Source organism: Hyposmocoma kahamanoa, unplaced genomic scaffold (assembly GCF_003589595.1).
Source record: "Hyposmocoma kahamanoa isolate Upper Pololo Valley unplaced genomic scaffold, ASM358959v1 202, whole genome shotgun sequence".
NCBI lineage: Eukaryota > Metazoa > Arthropoda > Insecta > Lepidoptera > Cosmopterigidae > Hyposmocoma > Hyposmocoma kahamanoa.
Genome location: NW_020653726.1, coordinates 8597705 through 8620275, shown reverse-complemented (window position 1 = coordinate 8620275; position 22571 = coordinate 8597705). Strand labels below are relative to the sequence as shown.

At 33.7% G+C, this 22571-nt stretch overlaps 1 protein-coding gene across 1 annotated transcript in view; it reads left to right on the top strand.

Moving 5' to 3' along the window:
- LOC113226979 (transmembrane and TPR repeat-containing protein CG4341) overlaps positions 1 to 13745 on the top strand; it is a 167227-nt gene extending 153482 nt beyond the window's left edge. Inside the window, exons 6-11 of the mRNA XM_026459827.1 lie at positions 9482 to 9567; positions 10315 to 10577; positions 11590 to 11730; positions 11800 to 11884; positions 12204 to 12382; positions 13412 to 13745. Of these exons, the coding sequence (XP_026315612.1) occupies positions 9482 to 9567; positions 10315 to 10577; positions 11590 to 11730; positions 11800 to 11884; positions 12204 to 12382; positions 13412 to 13570 (913 nt within the window). The 3' untranslated portion in view covers positions 13571 to 13745. The remainder of the gene's footprint in view (positions 1 to 9481; positions 9568 to 10314; positions 10578 to 11589; positions 11731 to 11799; positions 11885 to 12203; positions 12383 to 13411) is intronic.
- Positions 13746 to 22571: the final 8826 nt, after the last annotated feature.

Below are 22571 nucleotides of genomic sequence, written 5' to 3'. Positions count from 1 at the left end.
TTCTGGATCTATGGTATAGCATATTTAATAAATTTTTGTATTGCCCTGCTCCGTTTGCGAGTTGGCACGTGGTTATTGCGTGACACAATGGTCATAATTTATAATTATGAGCTATAATTGTAAACTGAGTTCACGTTCGACATAAATAGCACCCCTGTGTAAATGCAGGGATAGCACATCGATTGTATATATGGTTTGCAAATATGTGTAATGCACATTAAAAATCTATATTCGATCTGTGTATCATGCATTAGAAGTCGACAGCAGCAACAACAGCTAAAGTCGAATTTTGTATTTATTGCGAAATTTTTGTAGTTGAATGACAACCAAAATCTTGTCGTAAAATTCTGTTTATAATTGGAAATAATATTATTTTTTGTAAATCGTGTAAATGATGTTTTTGTAAATGATGTAAATCGCGCATATTTCTTTTTTTTTTCAAGCAAACCAGCGAGCATTCGCCCTTCTTAAGTCCCATGGTTACGGCTGATTGTAAAGGTCCCGAACTGTTGGTTTGTTTGAAAAAACTTTCCAAATTGTAAAAATCCCGAAAACCTAAGAGTTCTACTTATAATTGTCCAGTTTTTGCAAGTTATAGTTTTCCTAGATTATCAAAACAAAAACGTTTTTTGAAAATCATCGTCATCATTAGCGTAAATATTTGGTTTAAAAGTGATAAAAACAAAGTGTAAAGTTAATGTAAAATATCATCAAGAACCCGTTATCGTTGGGACGTGTAAATTAATCATACAGGTACAGTGAACCTGCATCCCGTCGACACACGCGAGTGAAAGGGGAGCCCTATTTCAAAGGTAATCTGATGCCTTACTGACGAGATAAGCTGGCGAACCTTTAGGTTTTTGGCTGACGATTTCGTATTTGTCTACGTACGTTCCTCAGGGTTGCACTATAAAGCAAAAGATAGTTCCGTATCATTGATACTCTGTCTTTCATAATTAATTGGTGGAAACGGATTTTGAGATGGCAACATCGGAAAAAAAAACAGATTTAGGGTCGTATTCTAGAACTCAACTCAATGCTCAAGTCAGGATTTGAGTATGGTTTAAAGCACTCGAAATTATACTCAAGTCCCTGCCATTAGGGTCGTATTATAAGTCTATATACTTACTGTTGGGTAATTTTCCGAAAAATTTCAATTATTGGCAATTTTTCCGGAAAGATTCACGGAAAATTGGAAAAATTTTAAAAATTGGAAAAATACAATTTCAAAATCTCATATTATATTCTACATCTAGAAATATCTTTTGAAGTATTATTTAGCGTGAATTATAAAATAAAGTTGTATAGCTACAAACACACAAAGAAAACTAGATTTAAAATGATATCACAACATCGAAAAAAATTTCAATCTCCATATTTTTATGAAAAACATAATTTTTTCAAAATGAAATTTTTTCGTCCTTGATCCAACACTAGATAACATACTGAAGACTAGTCTAGTGTCTGATCGATCCTTAAAGGGAGCGATCCTAGTTAGTTCAATCGGTCAACTGAACTAGTTTGATCTTCTAGTTCATCTAGATCCTTAGTTCGTTAGTTCGTCTTGTCCTTCCTCGGACATGGAACGAACGCTCCAAACTAGTTATTTTATTCACATGAACTACTACGGAATCCTAGTGTTATGAGGTCAATAGTGCACTACTAAATATTTAAAAATACAGTTTGTATGGAATCGGTTCTATTTGGTTTTCCTTCATATTTTAGAGGTTTAAGCCTGCCCTTTTTATTAAATAATCTTTTTGTACTAAACAATAGCGAAATAACGTATACATTTTAGTTCGAATGGTGTGTTTAAAAAATCAATACTTACACGATTTTATATACACGTGGGTTAATATTATACATACAGATACCTACCACACCTACCTAAAAATATGAGCACTTACTTTTTACATAATGTAGATACTTTACAGAGACTTAAAACGAGCTGACAATGTTCAATCCTGCATCATAAAAGCAGTGAAAGATTGCTTATTGTCCTGCTCGCACTGTTCCTACTGTATAAAAAACGGTTGAACTATCAACACCGATAGTTTTACCGACAGTTAGGTTGGTACTCAACTAAAAAGAAGAACTATTAAGACCGTGCAAGACGAACTAGTTCATGTCGGTCAGTGTCGGGAATATATTCCTAATAGTTCGTATTTCATGAACTATACAAGCCTATAATTGCCGACTTGTCTTTTACCTTTTTTCATTTTGCAGTAGATGTTTCCTATGTGTTCTGTGAAAAAACAATTTTGTTATCTATTGTATTCATTTAGCACTAATTATACTTTTGATATCATTAATTAAACTATAAAACTGATATAGAAAATACCGTTTTGGCCAGTGATATCCTAGAGCTACCAAATAATAATAATAATAATAATAATAAAAGACAATATCCGGTGGGTGTATACCTAACCATCCCTTTTATAATAATGTGTCTCAAAAGGCCGGACACGTCGGACACGGAGTCCCCATGCAAGCCTCAAAGGACCTGCCTAGGTACCGTGGTCGTGTTGTAATAAGATATAATGACAATATAAAATGGTTTATTGTGCACGTCATAATATTCTATTACTAATATCTTTTGAATATTATTGTAACAATAACTATCAAATGAGTCATATTATATTGAAGAAGACGTGGCCTGATCGTAAAACCAAAGTTTGTTACAATATCTTTACATTTGAGCAAAACTCGATTTACAAATATTTAGTTGTAAATAGGTTTTGTCCTCGATTTCGGGCACTAATGGGGAAAAAACTCGGCGTTAATAAAGCGCCGTGTTAAAACCCGGGCGCTTGCTTATCTCTGGTCGTCAGTGACCGCGCAAAATATTTGAATACCAAAAGTCATTTCATCTAGTGACCGCTAGGGTTGCTGTATAATTTGCCATACATTAATTTATCAAATATTTTTGTCGGTCGCTAATGACAACGTTACTCATAGTGTTGTCAATGCCCTTGAGTCGAAAGTTACACTTCGTTATTTCAATAGTTACATTTTTGCTGCTAAAGTTACATTTTACAAGTTTGTTTATTTAAATAAGAATTCCAAATGTGAAAGATATTTATTTAAAAAGTAAGTACGCTGAAGAAAAACCTAGCTATAACCAGTAATTGTATCATTTAATTTTGTTTGTGCCATCTCCGAGTTATTTTATTATCTACTTTATGTACGTTCGTAAACTATTTGGGATTTACAATAAAAATATATTTGAATTTAAAGATCCAAAGGTCCTCGAAAAAAATTAAAAACAAAACTTACTTAAATCATTACCAATAATTTTATATATATAATATCACTACACATTAGGCGAGAGCCAAGATAATCATAATAAGAAATGTATATCTAATGTATATCTATGAGAAATGTATAATATATAAATATCTGGCAACACTGTCTGTAGTAGAGGTACCGGTTTCTTCTCATTTTCACCTATCATTAGGTACCAATAATGAATTCTGACAATATTAAAAACGCTAGAGCAACTTTAGAAGAAAGAATAGACTGTTTGAATTTTAATGAATTGTAAAGTCCTCAAAATTATTAAATGTTTCCCACACAAAAATATAGCCACGCGATATAAAGCAACATGAAGCTTTATTAAAAGTAACATTTGTAAAAAGCAAAAAAAAAACGTATGTAAAACCATGTAATTGTGGGCAAGCGATAGCGTGGTCGAACAATTGTTAAAATAATCTCTTTCCGACCGATAACACCGAATAGCTTTTAGTTGGAAATTCGTTTCGGTAATGAAATAACAATATGTCTGCATAAAATTCGTACCGAATGGTTGCACGTGTTAGAAACGTGAATACAATTTAAAATAACATTGTTGTTTTAAGTTACTATAATTATATAATGCTTCATAGTAGTAATCTTGTAAGTTTGTTTTCTATAAATTCACAGCCGAATTCCATTTTGTGGGGAGAATCAGCGTAATTGCAAGTATAGGACTTTAATATCCTGGCCTATTCTGGACTCCACTACTGTAAGATATTTTTGTTTATGATACGAAATGATGGGACGAACAAATCGTGCGTGTGGTGGTAGGCGACATGTCCACAGAAAAGACTTACTTTTTAAAATTGGAAAGTAGTAATCTTACATTACCGCTTGGTAGCAGAAATAGGCAAGGTGACAACACTTCCCTTGACGAACTCTTTCACAAGGAGCTCTACTGCTACAATTTGCGATATATAAAGAGTTTTATTTCTTTATTATATTTTTCTAACGTAAGTATATTTTTATTAATTTACTTGTCACCTATAAAATATTAAGAGTAAACACGGCTGGTTTTTTTTTTAATTACGTTTTTTACAGTTAAATATTAAAATATAATGGAATATAATTAATTTATTTTAAGCACAGTACACGCACACACACACACAGATACAAACACCCGCTATAAATAAGTAAAAAAATAAATATGTTTATTTCTCACCACAAAATACAACAATATAAATCTTAGTACGTACGTTACAGTAGTATATTGTGGGAGCTGGTGCTTGATGTAGGTATTTCACGTGTATTACAAGTCACCAGGCCCCATCCCTTGAATGAGACTTAATTACTAAGTAATAAGGCGTAGGTGAGTAGATTAAACTTGTTAAAATAAAATAAAACTATAAAACTAAAAACTACATAACTACAATACATAATACTTTGCGACTATAAAACTAGACTTAAAACAAATGGAAAGCGCAACATGCCTCACCCCATAATACGTAATCATCATCTTCATTTCAGCCAAAAGACTAACACATAATACGAATGAAAAAATTAAAATTAAAAACTTAAATAATTACGTAAAAATTAATTATGAATATAACAGGCAGCTTGTGCGCTGTGCTGTTACGGAGTCCGTCATCCATCCGTCACACTGAAAGTACTACGACGCTGTTTTTCAGTCGGTCCGATAACAGAAATACACGTGACACGGAACATAGCAGATGCATAATCAGATGGGCATTATTTCGAGATAATTAGTTTAATTTAAAAATGTGTACATATACCTTATTTCATAAAAAGTAATTAGGGCAATAATTATAATTTAGATAATAAAAATTTAATTACAATTATATATGATTTATTATTAGGTAGCTCCATAATTGAGTAGGTATAAAAAAGTCAGCCTTGGAGGTTTTTTTTAAAAAACCCCTCATATTGATGGTGTATTTACAATACATTTGTGATATAATGGTTTATGCGCGTCAGAACTTAAACACTTTAACGAGGGCTCTACGAGCGTAGGCCGAGTGTTGCAAAACTCGGGATAACTATAATCTAGGGATCTACACTCGATCTCCGTCCGACATCCGTCCGAAACAATTACTGCCAAATAAGTGATATTCGACAAAATTAAGAGACAAGTATCAAGAATGAGGCTTCCTTCGCATCACGCGTCTTTTTCTTTGGTCAAGTATTACTTATTTGGCAGTAATTGTTTCGGACGGATGTTGGACGGAGATCGAGAGTAGACCCCCTGTTACCAGGTTCTTTACGTCCCAGCTTCTAACACCTACTAGCAAATCTAAGAAGTGCTACAAACGACCAAAAGTCTTTTATGCGGGTGAAACTTCTTTTAATATGTACAATTAATTTTATCCATAATGAATAATGAATTTTAAAGTGTAGAAGAATTTCTTTCCAAAAAACTGTATTTTTTGTTTTTATAATTTGACAATATTTTATGTTTTATTTCTATTTTTTTTAGTTTCATGTAGGTACAATTTTGTTTTACATTAATTTATTCTTGTTTATATTAGTGATGATTATTCATAGTCATTGTAACAGGGTAACGTTGTAAAAAAGTGTAGCAAGGTAACCGTTCTGCCACAGAGGCAGTTAAAATAATATTAACCGATCCTAACTATTTGCATTGACCTATATGACTATTTATAATAATACTATACTCCAAATATAAGATACTGCAAAAGAACACTAACGTGTACTGAATCCACAACAAAATATCTCCGTTACAATAATTAGTAGGGAATCAGTTACAAATTATTATCAGGCTAGAAGGACCATAATAGTACCTTCTGAGTCAGGCAGCCGGGCCGTCTCATTAGTGTACGGACTCAGCCCGTTGTGAGCCCTGCATTATTCATGTGGACAATATTACTGCAGCGTTCATGCCGTTCCATGCGGCTTTTATCAGATTGTACATTAGCGACGCAACAAACTAGTGCCGTGCATTGATATCGATAGCTGACTCATGTAACACAATACATTTTGTTAACTTACTTTGTTTTTACTTATTTTAATATTATATTTAATTTAGTATAATATCTATACAAATGTATTATAACGATGCCTTACTTTCTCAAACTTGTATCTTATAAAAAGTGATTATTCAAGAGATGGCAAAACTTTCTATTTATTTAAATTTCTTATCAAGGGTATTAATTTGGCTGCATTACTTTAAAAAAAGGTAAAAGTCAGTATGAATATGAAGGAAATGTGATGTGAAATCAACTTACAAAATTTGTATATACTATATATATTTTGCATTTTAGTAACTTTGTGCTTCACGATACGAACACCTAGACGTGCACACTCATCTACGTAAAGACACATACACGCATATACACGTACATATATACAAACATACAAGAAATTTTTTATAATTTAACTGCCTCCGTGGCCGAACGGTTACCATGCCGGACTGCCACGCAGAGGTCCCAGGTTCGATTCCCGGGCCGGGAGAAATAGTTGTATGGCCTACAATTATTTCTTTCGTGAGTTTGGGTGTAATTTGTGGTTGTCTATGTGTGTGTCCATGGCACCCGCGACACAGGCTTTCCCTAGTGCGTGGCTATGTTGAATGTGTGCGTTATTTATTATTTATTGTACATTTGGTCTTTGTTGCGTCTTTATAATATAGTTTAAAAGATTTATTAATATCACTGCCAAATTTGGTATCAATTTAATAGCAATATGTTCGAGTTGAGGAGTCTAAAACTCTAAGACACAAATCTCTTGATCTAGCTTAGCTTCCAGTCACACGTTCCAGTTACAGATTTTGTATTTTATTAAATGAAACCTGTTTTCGTAACAAACATTTTTTAACCAAAATTTGTGGAGAAAATATTATTACTATTTTGTGAATAGATTGAATAATCCATCCCTACCTCTATTGCGGCCTATTTTTAAATTTAATGTTGGTGACGTCTAAATTACAGTACCTTACCTTACTTGATTTATTAACAATGATGACAGTGTTGCAAAATGCCATTTGATTATCAGTGATGAATATGATCATTCCATTATCGTCCATTGGGTAAATATCGATTGATAGATAAATCTATTGCGGACAGTATTTCAACCGTGCTTTTAAATTGTATCTTAATTGCAGTGCTGAATCCTTTTAAGGAAAATGCTCTTTAGTTTTATCGTAATCGGTTTTTAATACATAAATTAAACGATATTATTATTATATATTAATCACGGCGATTGAAAATTTCTTATTGGCAGTTTGATTTGACATTCTATACTGCTTTTTTATAGAATGTAACATACCTTTATAACCCTATAGACATCGATTTAATGTTGATTATATTGTGAACACTCCTATTATATTCCAGTGTAGACTATCGATAAGGCCATAAATGAACATCACTGATAAATTACTGGCTAATATTTAATGAGACCACATCATATCGCCATTGTCATAACAGCTAATCAAAATGGTGAATCATATAAAGATGAACAGATCTAATGTGGCTTTATTAACCTTTGTTACAGTTTTGCTTTCATTTGCGATTTTTACATTTACTGAATTGGTAATGCATGTTAGTTAATTTACAAAAAATATTCTTTAACATATAGGGTTCAACAGAAGAGTTCGATTTTATTTTTAAAATTTGTGAATACTTATTATGATGTTCGGAAGTACTTATTATGGTTAGTGGATATATTGGATGAAGGTTGATTGATTTCGTTATATTTGAATTCGTTATCAAATAGAATGGTTAGTAGTGAATGGAGATGGAGAATACTTTTTCTGAAAGCTAAAACTAGTAATGAAGTTATCTGACAGAAAACCTAGGTCAACGACATAGCTCGTAAAATAAGCCGGCTGAAGCGGCAGAGGGTCAGCCCTATCTATCGAAGAATCGACAACCGATGGGGAAACGAGTTCTTAAGTGGAGACCACGATTCGGCAAACATAGTTTAAGAGGCTCGCTGATAAAATGCAGTAACAATCTGCGAAAAGCAGGAAGCAGATATGACATTACTTAATTATTGAATGATAGCGTCGATGTCAACGGTACGAGATCATCAGGGTCTTCAAATAGCACTGGGCGTCCATGAAAGTTCAATTCGAGGTTCATTTTGATTTTTAGTCTATATTAATGAATTACTTAATCTCGTGAAGAGTATAGAACATGACAGTTATGGTGAGTAGAGTATTGTTTGTTGATGGTACTTTCTTATTACTTAAAGTTAAAAGGCACCATTATTCCTATGACAATGTGAACACTACTATTTCTACGGTGGTAGATTGGTATATAGTTGATAACCTAATTATCATATAACAAATTGTGTGAAATTTAAATTACCCAATGATAGATAGACGGTCACAGACATCATTATTAGACATGAAACAATTTTTCGTCAACCTTGTAGATACAGTATTATTTCTAGATATAACTTTAGATGCTAAATTTCAATAGGCTCCAAGTTAGTTATCGAAACGGCTCAGCTCTGCAGTGTATGCGATTTTAAAAAATCGGAAACGTTCGGAGTAGAAACCGCTGTACTGGTTTACATTAGATACTTTTACAGTTTAATGACATAGGGCAAAAAAATCCAATGTCCGCAATATCGCTGATCGAACCCACTGTGTCGCTGATGATGACTCAATTATTATTATTATTTATGTATTGTTATGTTTTAATAATATTTGTATGGATATTTCTATCTACGTATATGACTTTATTAATAATTATTATATAGTGTACTTATAATGATATTCTTTGGTTGCACCCCTTTTGCATATCTCAAATTACTATCTTAATGTTGCCTGGAAGAAATTGCTACAACGCAATAAGGTCACCTGTTGCAATTTAACTAACTATATTTATAGCTAAGTTACTATATTGTATTTTAACTGTAGTTTTATGTACAACAAAAAATATTATTTTCATTCATTGATTCAATATGTTGAAATTTATGTATGTGTATTTCACACTTTACACTTCATATTTTTAGCGAGTTGATAATAAAGCACGATATGTTACCAGGCTATTTACTGGATTAGTCTATTATATTAACGGCAAATAAGTACAATTACATCTGAAGTAATTATTTCACTTTAAATTTAAGGAAAATAAAAAATACGGGAACCTGCTTGGTGATAAGCGCCACCATTTTTCACAAATATATGTAGGCATATAAGGCTGTTAAAATGAAGAAGTTTATTTGTAGCATAATAACTTATGTCGCTTTTTCTTTGTTACAGAGGAATTTTACTTCAAAACCAGCGTCGTTTCGGAGAAGCTATAAAGAGTTTCGAGAGAGCAATTTTCTTCAGACCTTCAATGGCTTGTGAGTATCGCAGAAAATTTATGTGGAATCCATTTACTAAACTTTTGGTTAATATAATTAAATTGAAATACTTTACAATGATAAGAAATGATTTTGAATGTCAACTTGGCTCGCCGTTTCTCTTGCCTACTTTTTCAACTCCAATATAAACTTTCGCCACAAATGGTCACTGGTCAGCTAAAGTTTGCATAAGTTTTAACACCAAGAAACTTTCGTAGAATTTTATCGGAAGAACTACAGGAAGCTGACCAAGAGTACTTTCAAAAGTCTATATTTGTGGTTGAACAGGACGACCGAGTTAGGAATGCCATTTAAGTTATATGGTTTTGTGATTTTGTATTGTTGCGCTTTTATGGCGACTTAGGTAAGATAAAATTGGGCGATATAAAAAGTACAACTGAATCTCGTTGGTTCCATTAAAATCACGAAATGATATAAGTTTAGTAGTATGATTTTACTCGTCCTTGTGAAAGAGTTTGTTCAGGGAAGTACTGCCACCTTAGAGAGCATTACTGCGTTCCGGTTTTGAAGGGTACTGGTGCTGCTGAAAGTATAGGCACTTGATACTCAACTTATGTCTCAGGTTGACGGGGGTTAGTGGTAGTGTCCTCTCAGATCTTTGCGTTTTAAAGCTCTGTGTGGCATTGCAATTGCTATGATCAGACTGTTGCTTACCACTAGGTGCACGATTTGTTCATCCCGTCACTTGATATCTTATAAAATTCTGATGTAGTTTTTTTGTTTTAGTGGCTTATGTTAACCTCGGCGCTTCGCTGATGGCCGATGGAAGATTGGCGGAGGCTGCAAGTGCATTACGCGCGGGAGCACGTGCTGAAGGTCCTCGTGTTCGAGATAGGAGAGAACACGACGCTGCACGTGTTTCAGCTCTCGTACAACTCGCAGCTTTGCATTCTCAAAGAGGCCACTGGCACAAAGCACTATCTGCTTATAAAGATGCGCTGCAAATATTACCAGACACTAACGCTCCTTTAGTGGGATGGACTAAACATGTAAGTAACTCATGATTTACATTACATACTTTGTGCGTATATAGTATGCCATAAAGCTTGAATAAATTAATTATTTATAAAGGATTGCCAACAAAGTTTACAACCTACCGTACACAACAATATCGTCGGAGGTAGTGCAATTACGCGTAAGTAGCATTTGATTATGAGTTTCCATTTCGGTCATTTAGTGACCGAATCAAATCTTTGAATCAAATCATCAAATATTTGACAATTGTATAACTAACTTAATTATAATTTTAATTTTTGACATTTAAGTTGTAATAAATTTTAATTGAATTGTGATTTTAAGACATTGTACGCCTGATTTGGGTAAGAATTGTAATTGTAACACCTGTATTTTACCAATTCATACAATAAATGTTTCTGATTTCTGATTTCTAATTTCTGATTTCCGAATCAAATCCGCGATAACATTTTGGAAAAAAAAAATTGTGCGTTATTTACGGGAATTTATTGTTATATATAAATTAATGCTTACTGTGTTAAATTTGGTTTGGTTAGATATGATAGGTCAGATACGCGCCTTTTACTAATACTTTATATACGCGGATTTGCACTATCCCTGACGATATGTCAAATTTACACTCCAGCCGCAGGTATATCTTTATTTACAAGTGTGAAGATCTCGGTGGCCCAACGGTTTATGCCATGGGCACTATATATACTCGTATATATACTATCGATTGTCACTTAGCATGATCCTGACAAACAAAGATCAATTTACGTAATTATTTTTTTTATTGGTTCTGGCCTGGGTGTTCTGAATAGTACCTCGGAGTAAATCGTGTTTGGTATTCATAGAACACAGAATTCCCTAATTTGAGATCAGGTAATTGGTGTAATATTATGGCATATTATAATTATTTCATGTAACTTCACTAAGTCGAGACTATGATCGATGCGTAAACAAGGCTGGGAAGTTAGTAGCTGGCTGTAATAGATAACAAAACATAAAGTTTCCAAGGATTATCCATTTTCACTTTGTTCACAGAGTGTTTTGTCGATGGCTGCGGAGGTTTATGTACAGTTACAACAGTGGCCTCAGGCGGAGAATAGTTTATTGTCTGCGTTAAAAGTAGCACCTCATCACGCAGGCACGCATGTTACACTCGCTCAGATTCTGGCGAGAAATGTAAGTGTGGAACTAACGCGACAAGGACGCCAAGTTTGAGGATTTATTATAAGCCGCTTTTTGTTCCAGGCCAGTAGAATATTTGAGGCGGAAACGTGGTTCAAAAAGGCGCTTACTCTGGCGCCGAATGATCCATCAGTAAGGGATCAGTTTGGTAAGCTTTTGTGTTTTTATACGCGTATTATAGTATACTATTTTACATTTGCTGAGTAATATCATATAAAAAAGGTTATGTTAAAACAGGCTCACGTCTAACAAAGCTATTAAGCTACATGGAAAGGTAAAGTATAATGATAACCTTAAACGGAAATATACTTCTAACCAACTTTGAAAATAGAGGAACATTTTTTATTCGTATAATAGTTGATGAGCCCATTCAATTTTGCTTTGTAGATGATGAAATAATTCAAATGAACGATATTGAACACAGCATTTGAAGGTCTATGATTAAAAATATTATTGTATTTACACAGGCATGTTTCTACGATCTCAAAGAAGGCTACGTGAATCAGCCGAGCAATTGGTAATAGCGGCAAGATTATCGCCAACAGACAGTGTACGTGCTGCGTCTGCAGCGAGGGCACTGAGAGACGCCAGGAGGTGTCGCTCCGCAGAACGGTGGTACGCCAGAGCCGTAAAGTTAAATCCGGAGGTCGGTTAATGAAATGTAAATCCTATTGTCATTGGCATATTCTGCGACCATGTGCCATTTACTCAGCGGATAGAAAGTAAGACAGGATAACTTTGAAGACCATCTTATCGTATTTTCAGTGGTTGAAATTCTACATATCGTATTTATGGCATGATAGGGTAAGCTCCCCAAACATCGATTTTGTAGAACGTCCTCTATTTAATTAACAACGTGTGGTTTTATCATTATTGTGACACGCTTGCATAATGAACATAGCGGTACCCATGGCTGGTGTAGGTATAATTAGGGGCATCAGTTTACGAAAGTATCTAATTAACTTTTTGTTGTTATTAATTCTTGCAAGAATGATAATATTTTAATTAGTAATTCATTTTGCTACTCTCACCTGTCCTGACATCAATAGACGTTAGCGCGATAAAAATATTCTCTTAATTTGTTTATGTTTATTGCTTATTTAAGACAGAATACTATAAATATAACGATAAAGATAAATATTACTTAACATAGATCGAAATATTTGTTTGTAGTTAAACTGAGTTTTAGTATTTTCTCATGATGAATTTACAAAGAAATAAGAAACCAATTTTGCTTGGAATGTGAATTCGTTCATATTTCTGAAGACTTTTTTTTCTATATTTATTTACTTGTTTAAAATTCTGTGCGAGCAATTGTCAAGGGGTAATAAGTTATTTCGAAGTTTTCTGAAGGCTGAGCGTCATTTCGCCCTTTTTCATACAAATTCAATTGAAAGCTCACTTTAGATTGAAAGTCAAAAGTTTTTTTTGGAACCAAAACAATATTAAAAACGAGTTGTATTATATTTTAGTATATGGTTTTAGTACATTATTTTAGGTCTGTTCAATATTAAACAATGATTATTATTAGTGGCAAAATTTTGGTACTGTGAAATGTAAGTAATACTTTAACATGAATCTGTATGTTGTTTTGTTTCACCGCTAAATTGAAAGAAACAATCCACTAAATAGATTTAACACTAAGAGTTTCATTGAAAGTCCATCTCTTTCACAGGACGCCGAGTACCATTCTAATTTAGGCGCTATTCTGCATCTGAATGGAAAATATGCAGCTGCTGCTACATCCTACCGGCGTGCTTTACAATTGCAGCCCAACGATGACGTCACAATCACCAACTTGAAGAGAGTACGAGCTCTTATGAACCAGCGTTGAGTAACTATTATTTGTATTAGTTTATGATTGTCTCTTCCAAATAAGAACAGGACTACATATAAGTATAATGTCACTGGCGTAAGCCGTGACTGGATGTCTATTTGCTTTGGTCATGATGTACCTATCTATTTCGCTTTCTTCACTCGCCTCACATGTCTGTTTATTCTTGACACTTTTGACCCTTTTTCAAAGACACTCCAACGCGGGTTAAAATATGTATGCCGATGGCGACCTTTCTCCACGATTCCATCTATTATAGCTTTATAATAAATTTGTTTCGTTATTCTGCTAATCATTAATCCATTCCAAACTACCTAAAAGGATTGCCTTTTCTATCCAAGTTACTATATCGTCTTTGACACCACAAGGCTCTCATATTACACTGTTCCATTATTTGTTTTCTAAGAGTTACACTACACATAAAGCACAACTTCCTCATTTCTGTCATTAATCCATGTATTCATTCATTGAATAGAGCTATGGTGATATAATTTCAAACTCATCTTTACCATTGTTTAATTTATGCGCTTAGTTCAATGAACAAAAGTGGTCGGCCGTTCTAGTGGAACTAAATAGATTCTCTTTTCTGTTTTCTTCTATTAAACATAGTACATGTTTAAACCATATGGACGAAACTTTTCTTAAATTAATCCATTTGGGATCCATTTGGTTAATACTACGTATTAAATCGTCAAACCAAATGGACTAAAGATATGAATAGTAGAACTATCGTTTGACAATTTCCCGCTAAGATTTAAACTAATAGTCCTTTTCTTATTTGAAACTGGTCCTTCATAGATAAATAGGATGTCAATTGCCAAAAATAGCTAGAAATCCACCGTGTATATCGACATATTTAAACTTCAATATATAAAGTTCAAAAGGTAACTTAAGAATAATAACAGTAATTCTAATTTTTATGCTTCAAATGGAAAACTATTTTTATGCTGCAAAATGTTAAAAGTATTTTATGAACTGCTGCAAATAACAAGGCCTTTAAAAACTTAAACATCAAGTCTTTGTTCAAACTAAATAACAGGAAAATTAGTTCTCTGAAATCGTGTTGTTTCTTATTTTAAAAAATCCATTTGAACGGTAAATTATAGGTATAACGAATTGCAATTACTGAAACAGTCTCTACACGGTCGGGAAAAGAAAAAGTGTGGAATTTGTGAAAATATTGGTGCCTGGTTACTCTGACAGGCGATCAAGCATTGCAAAAAGCTAAAGTCACCATACCCTATAATGCGATGATAGACGATCGGAATTTTATCACACTATTTTGGACCTACATATTACTCTCAACTCAATCACTACTGACAGATTTTTTACCAAGAAGTATATGTTTTTTTTAATGATAAATGACAGTAATAGCGGATATAAATAAATACTAAACTTGAATTATATCATGGATATCATTAACCGGAGTTAAGTAAGGTAATTTACATTGGTAATACTCAATTGTTATATAGTCCATCAGTATTGTCTTTTGGCACGATGATCATGGATACAATTTCATATAATCCATACGGTCCTAATTTGAACCTCAAAGGCTCTTGAAACAACGTAAAGGCGTAGCTAGAAATGTATTGTAAATATTTTTTTTAATTATAAAAAAATAACGATTTTATACGTGTGTAAATATCTATATAGAAAAAACCCACATTTTAAAAAGTTAAATTAGAAATGGATTTCGTTATTCCCTATGTTTTTGTTGCTAAATACTCAGCAAAGGCTAGTGTCGTTTACACTGAGTAAACGTATCTACGAATGTAGTGTACAAAGTTACGTGTTCGTTTCGATAGATACCTTCACATGTCTTTTATCACGTGTATTCTGGGAGATTTATACCCAATAGATTCTTCTAGGTCAGCTGTATTCAATCAGTAGTTCGGAGGCGACCTATCAAACTTGGTACCTGACCAATTTAGTGAATTATAGAGTTACGGTTAGATTTCTAATTACGCACTGTATTCTGTTAATTGAATAAACGTAATTATGACCTAATTCCAATGAACAAGTTCGATACGGGAAATAGTTATTTGCTAAGCGAGGGTGTAAAGTTGTTGTTTGACGTGAGTGCTGGAGTATTGAAACCTGAGCAAGCGAGGATTTCAAGGCGTAAAACAACTTTGCTGCCGAGCGAAACACACAACTTTTTACCTCACCATGGCGAGGAAAATGGTAGATGAAAGGAAAACAGTTGAATTATAAAACATTAGTGTTTTGAATCAAAAGAAAAACTTTACCTTCTGAATTTGCACCTCATCAATTTTTAATCTTGGTTGTACTTATAATTTTATGTGATTAAATGATTATTGAAATTGTTTTAGTTCTTCGATGAATTAAAATCATTTAATAAACGCAATTAGTTATCATTGTCAATTTAATGCCAACAATAATAAGAATAAAATATACCAACGGATTTACATTACATAAATAAGTAATGTACGACAAATCGCGTAGTTGGACGTGTCGTATCTATGTATATATCTTTATTTTCATCGAAAGAAAAAGTTAGGTGCACAACAGTCCACCGTCAAGTTCGAATTTCAAAAACCTTTTCCACGCTAGTGTGCAAAAAACGCTTTTGCGTGCAGATTTCTAATGAGAAAGAAAGCCTTTCCGAGCTAGTAAGGTGAAAAATATTTTATTTTGGGAATTTAATTTACTGTTTGCCAATTTCAAAAAAGTTGATGTCAATTATAGCGCTTCTTTGTTTAAATATGTGTTGTTAATACTATTGCTGAACAAACATGTACGTTTTTGATATTGCCACATTAATTAAAGTTTCTTGTCTGTATTCCAGTTCATATGACAATGAATCGTGGTGAACGACGTTATTGTGATCATATATCTTTATTTTAGCTTATAAAGTCTGAAACATATCTATTTCATGTTTATGTAGAATAAATTTGATTGTTATTATACATTATGACATTTGTACATTAAAAACAAAATGTTATGGTTAAAATTTAAGTATGGCATACCTACTATCGTAAATGATAACTGACTTTTTATATTTTTAAAAACATTATTTTTATCATAATTTTTCTCACATCTATGACAATAACAAATATATGTAAATTACGCTTTGTAGTAATAGATAAATGCCAAATGAGTTTTTTTTCATTTTAATAAAATATTTAAGTACCTGTATGTAATATTATACTAAATAGTTTGTTCTTTATACATTTAGATGGTATGTGATTTCATAAACCAAATATTAACAGAAATTTTGTCTGATTTCTAATCATATTTATAATAGGTTTTCTCTCGGGTTCTATTAAAGTTATTTTAAATAAGGTAAGTTGCTTCGTTCTCGGCTACAACGAAACTTATGAGATTGTGGTCAAATGTTTGCGATAAACACGGAAAAAAATATGATATATAATATAAAAATTAATTTAATAGTTATATTAATTTGTAGATATCTTTATATGCATGTAGGTGTTGCTGATTTATCTAATGACGTAAGAAATTATTTTCTACACCACTTCCATGAATTGTATGCTTTAACTTACTTTCCTAAAAAACTAATATAAACTGATAATTTATCAAGTAATTATAACATTGTACGCATTCTAGGTTAACAATTTAATAAGGAATTGTAACCACTATTGTTTTTATAAATAATAGTTATGTAAATATATATTTACGGCGTTAATGCAAGTAAAACTGCAAATTCCCAAAGTGATATTATATGTTGGTAATTTTGTAAATAAAAGCTTCGATATTTTAAAATTTAGTTTTTTTTAAATACGACTTCATGGGATCCCCAACAATTGTTCAGCGGACTGTGCGCTCCAGTTGTGCGACTCGCCTACATATAGTCTCTGTGAGTTTTACACAAGCCTGAAAGGGTGTAAATGTAGAGTATGAACCTAACAAAGGTAGTCGTGCCCATCCATTCAATTTTCAACCTTTCAAACAAGCAATCACCATCATACTCTGCAAGACTAAGGTGTGCATTGATCAGGCGTCACTTTTTGGATACCTTTTTGCCTCGCTGGGGAACTTCTTGCTTTTGCTAGACATCTATGGGGCGAAGTCATCGATAGTCGACAGGTTACACACTTACCATTAGCTACGTCTATACCTATAGCCTATGTGAGTCCTGTCCTGAAATGATGTCAATGTAGAGGCTGAACCTTACAAAGGTAGTCGTGCGGATCCATCTAATATTCAAACTATCAAACAAGCAATCACCACCATATTCTACAAGGTTAGGAATGTGCATTAAATAGTCGTGGATACTTAGGATACCTTGAATTTTCGCCTTGGTCACCAGCTGGGGAACTTCTTTCGTTTACCAGACATTTATGGGTCTTTACGCACGTAGCTAATCTTAAACTAATGCTAAATAAACAAACACGCGAAAATAGAGATTTTCTTAACTGTATATTGTGCAACGTATAATAATATACTACTATAATATGATTGTACGTGCTAGTTATGCTCACGCATGTCGAAATCACTCGTAGGTCCACATCATTTTTCAGTGTAAATTGACTGCTCAGGGAGGACATGTCCTTTGACTTTCTGCTTGTGAGGAGCCCGTAGGATATATCCTGACGGACTGACTGTAAGTAGTAAAAGTTCAAGACACTGTAGAAGGTTAAACAATACAGGTGTATAATTATTAATTACAACTAAGTAGGTACATAAGAAACATCTGATTTCTTAGAACATTTAGTACCAGTAGAGCTCCTTGTGACAGGGTTCGTCCAGGGAAGAACTGCCACATTAGCTATTTCTGCCGCCAAGCATGTAAATAAGCATTAATGTGTTCCCGGGAAACTATAGATTTATACTAGGGACCAGGTATATACATGTCCCAGTGTGAAGGATGCAGCGGCAATGCCTCTCAGGTTTTTGCGATTTACAGTTCTGAGTAGCACTGCAAATGTTAAGGATAAGCGTGCTTTTTTTATAATATCAAGTGACAGGACGAACAAGTCGTGCGCCTGATGGTAAGCTACACGCCTGTCTATAACAGTTGCAGTGCCACTCAGAGCTTTAAATCCCAAAGACCTGAAGCGCGCTGCGACTGGGCCCGTCACCCTGAGACATAAGTTGACAAGTCCAATGTGCCTGTAATTTCACAAAAATAGTGATAAGCTAGTTAGCTAGCTAGTAGCGTCATAAAAAACCCCTTTTTTTCATTAGGGGTTAAAAACTAAATATAATCAGTGGCTGTTTGATTTGATTGTAAGCAGCATTAATGGCATATCTTTAGTAGCAATTGTGAGCAGTTGATACAACATCTCATTTTGTACACAAACCCAATTTGTTATTGAGTCATAAATCAGCAATTTTAGTTGTACACGCAGTAATTGTAAGCGATTGAAATGCGGCTGTAACCGTTTGCAATTTATTTATTTATTTATTGCAAACAACGTTGATACAACCATTACTGGAATAATTACTAAGCACAAACATACCCCGTTGGGGCGTAGCAAATAATTAATACTCTCTAATAATGAACAAAAATAAGCATAGACTTCAAAATTTATGTTTATTAAATAAATAGGTATTTATATTTTATTTACCAAAATAATAAATAGTAGCGACTCTACGAATAAACGATAGAAAACAGTGAAACTATTTTTTCAGTTCTAAATCAAGTATATTTTGTTTTTCAAATAAATTAATTATTTTCATTTTTGTATTCATATCATATCATATCATTTTTTTGTATTATGTCTTATAAAGTTCGTGGAATTACATTTGTTTGCTAAGTTTTATATAAATTAGTTACCGAAAGCAGTGTGAAACCGCACCGTGAGCCGCCACCCTTAGAGGTGAAATATTTTCTTCAAATTTCACTGGGACGAATTCTGAAGTACCCTCTTTCTAACAAAAAAGAATCTTCAAAATGGGTTAACAAATCGAATAACCGTGTAACATACATAACAAAAAGTCGAATTGTGAACCTCCTCCTTTTTTAAGTCGGTTAACAAACAAACGTTTCGGACCATGGCCACGGGTGACATGGGACATCACATTTGATTTATTTAAAAAATAAATATAAGTACGTGATTTAGATGCGAAAACATAGTTTAATTTAAGAACTCGAGATGGAAAACAGGTTTGCTAGAATTTTAAAAAGCGAAGACTCATTAGAAATTAATAAATATTGTGTTGGTTGTCTTTTTATTTCTCACAAATTGTGTTATAATATAAATAAGCAAGAAGAGTAATTGTCATTTGTTTGTATTTGATAGATGGACTAATCCTCTAAATGGTTGTACCTATCCTCAACAGTAAAGTTAATATGTCCTAGTTTAGATTCATTACACGGTGTCTACATCGGTGAACCGTTTACCTCAAATTAGCCCAGCGTAGTGTGGATAATGGCTTAAATCACATTATACAATACAACCAAGTGGCATTCCTGGAAATAATCTATTTTGTTCCTTCACTAAAATTTAATTCCAGAAATGACTTACGTTCACATTATGTACACTGCAGTTTCAATTAATTTAATGGTGATTTTGCTGAATTAGGCCACTCCAAAAAAAAAGGGAACTAATCTAGTTCATTGAACTATTTTTTTATTTTAGTCGGTGGTTCGACGACTTGTACTTTGGGCGCTGGATGACGTGGTACGACCAATTTCTAAAAGATATTTTTTTAAATTGGTTTTCGTTTGCTGAATGTCAGTCTAGTCGTGGGTGAAGACCACCATATAATGGATCCCCAAAGATAGAAACGACCATGCGGCAGGCCAAACCGACGGAGAGACTATCAAGACGCGTACCTAAAAGACTGGACCTCGGTGGAACAAAACAGAGAGGGAGAGAGGCCTTTGCCCAGCAGTAGGACAGTATAAGCTTAAAAAAAATGGTTTTGGTCTGGATGTTCTGGGAAATGCCCCAGAGTGAATTCCGTTGTTCTGATTTTTTTTTAATAATATCAAGTGACGGAACGAACAAGTCGTGCATCTGATGATAAGCTACACGCCTGTCCATAACAGTAGCAGTGCCACTCAGAGCTTAAAGCTCTGAGTGGCACTGCCGCTGCGCTCGTCACCCTGAGACATAAGTCGACAAGTCCTATGTGCCTATAATTTCACCAGTACCCTTACCCTTTAAAACCGGAACACAGTAATGCTGACATTACTGCTTGGCGGCAGAAATAGGTAATGTGGCAGCACTTCCCTGGACAAACTCTTTCACAAGGAGCTCTACTGCTACTAAATGCTCATGGTGCCCATAGTACAAGGAATTCCCTAGTTTGAGACCAGGCAATTGGTGTAGCGTACTTGCATATTATTGTTATTGTTTGCCATCTTTGACCTAAATTTAAATTATTATTATAGAAGTCGGTTTGGTAAACGCAATAAATAAACGCGTGGCTTTATGTATGATATTGTACATTGAAAACATATTTCCATTTCTTGTTTGTATATGTATAAAGCGTAACAAAAAGGTTCTGCCAAACAGCTGGTGAAAATAATCAATATAACAAACAACATAAGCAAAAAGTAATTTTAAATTGGCGAAGAATAATATTCGTTCCCCGTATAAAATGCGGACCACCCATAGAAGTTTATATGAGGAACAAAATTGTGTTGTTACGACCTTTAATTATATATTAGTAGCAAGGAGGACACTGTTCTCTGTAAGGATTTGTCCTGGTTGAGTTGTTGTTATAAACTTGGACTTACAAGTTTCTTCGCAATATTTTCATCTGACTTTAAAGCTGACCAAATGGTAATTAGTAACACAAAGTGCTGTATCAAGATCAGTTTTATCGAAATAAGAAATAAATCGATATCATCATAACTGTATCGATTATCGATCTCCATTATGAAAAACATCTTTAACTAGGAGAAACGTGGTCTTGTTTAGTTTGGATTTATAGAAAAGAACCTTGGGAAAAGACTTTATTATATAATTTATAACTATTATAACACAGCGACACTCCTGATCATAGCAGTTGCAGTGTCACTTTGAGCTTTAAATCGCAAAGGTCTCAGGGGCACTGCTATTGCGCCCGTCACCCTGAGACATAAGTTGACAAGTCCCATTTGCCTGTAAATTCACCAGCAACCTTACTTTATAAAGTACTTCGCGGGATGAAATCTTTCACAAGAAGCTCTACTGCTGCTATAATTATAAGTATGTAAGTACCAAATTATTAAAAAAAACCTAGCTTCCTAAATAATACAATCATAAACTTAATAAATTGAAATTAAACATTTTAAAGTTACCTTACAGTAAAGGAACTGACTGAAAAACATATTCCTTTTGAGTAACGTGAAGAACTTTTGATCACCAATCACCATTTGTGAAATATGTGAATAATAATATGTTATATTACAACCTACCACATTTTTATTTTATCCAACCGCAAAAGTGATACCAAACCATTACCTATAATTCACATAAGCTCTGAGTATGAAGTTCGCGGAAATCTATGATGGCATCGATGTTAGTGGTTTTCTCGCTAAATGTGGCCGTATAAACCATTGTTTCTGCTAGTCCCCTACAGATAGTTTAGTTTAAACTAGGTAACCTTTTTTTTTGAGCCTGATTGCCAGAATATTAATATCACCGCTTTCAGCGCTGGCTCTCGCCTTACGCGGTTAACCTTCGGAAATGTGAAGTTTTTACCCACAGGTAATGTTCAAAATGATTACAGTGAACAAAAAATAGGCCGACTTGGCGGTGCTTTCCGCGTCGCCGTACTCAGGGTGAGGCGACACGTCAAATAACTTGGAAAAAAGGCACTTAGACCTCGCATCTTCGCTGTAACAAGTAGGGAGAAATTGAGTACAAAGGGTGTTTGAAATGTTGTTACACGAGAATTTTAAAAGAGTCACAGCTTATTTTCCTTATTTCGATTTCCACTCACGCTACGAATTTAAGGATTTGAAAAAATCGATATGTTAGGACCCCCAAAATTTAAAATAACTGATAATATTTAAATATCCCGCTTTGAAATAAATACTAAATAACTAAAAACAATAACAGGGTCATAAATGGAAAGTGCT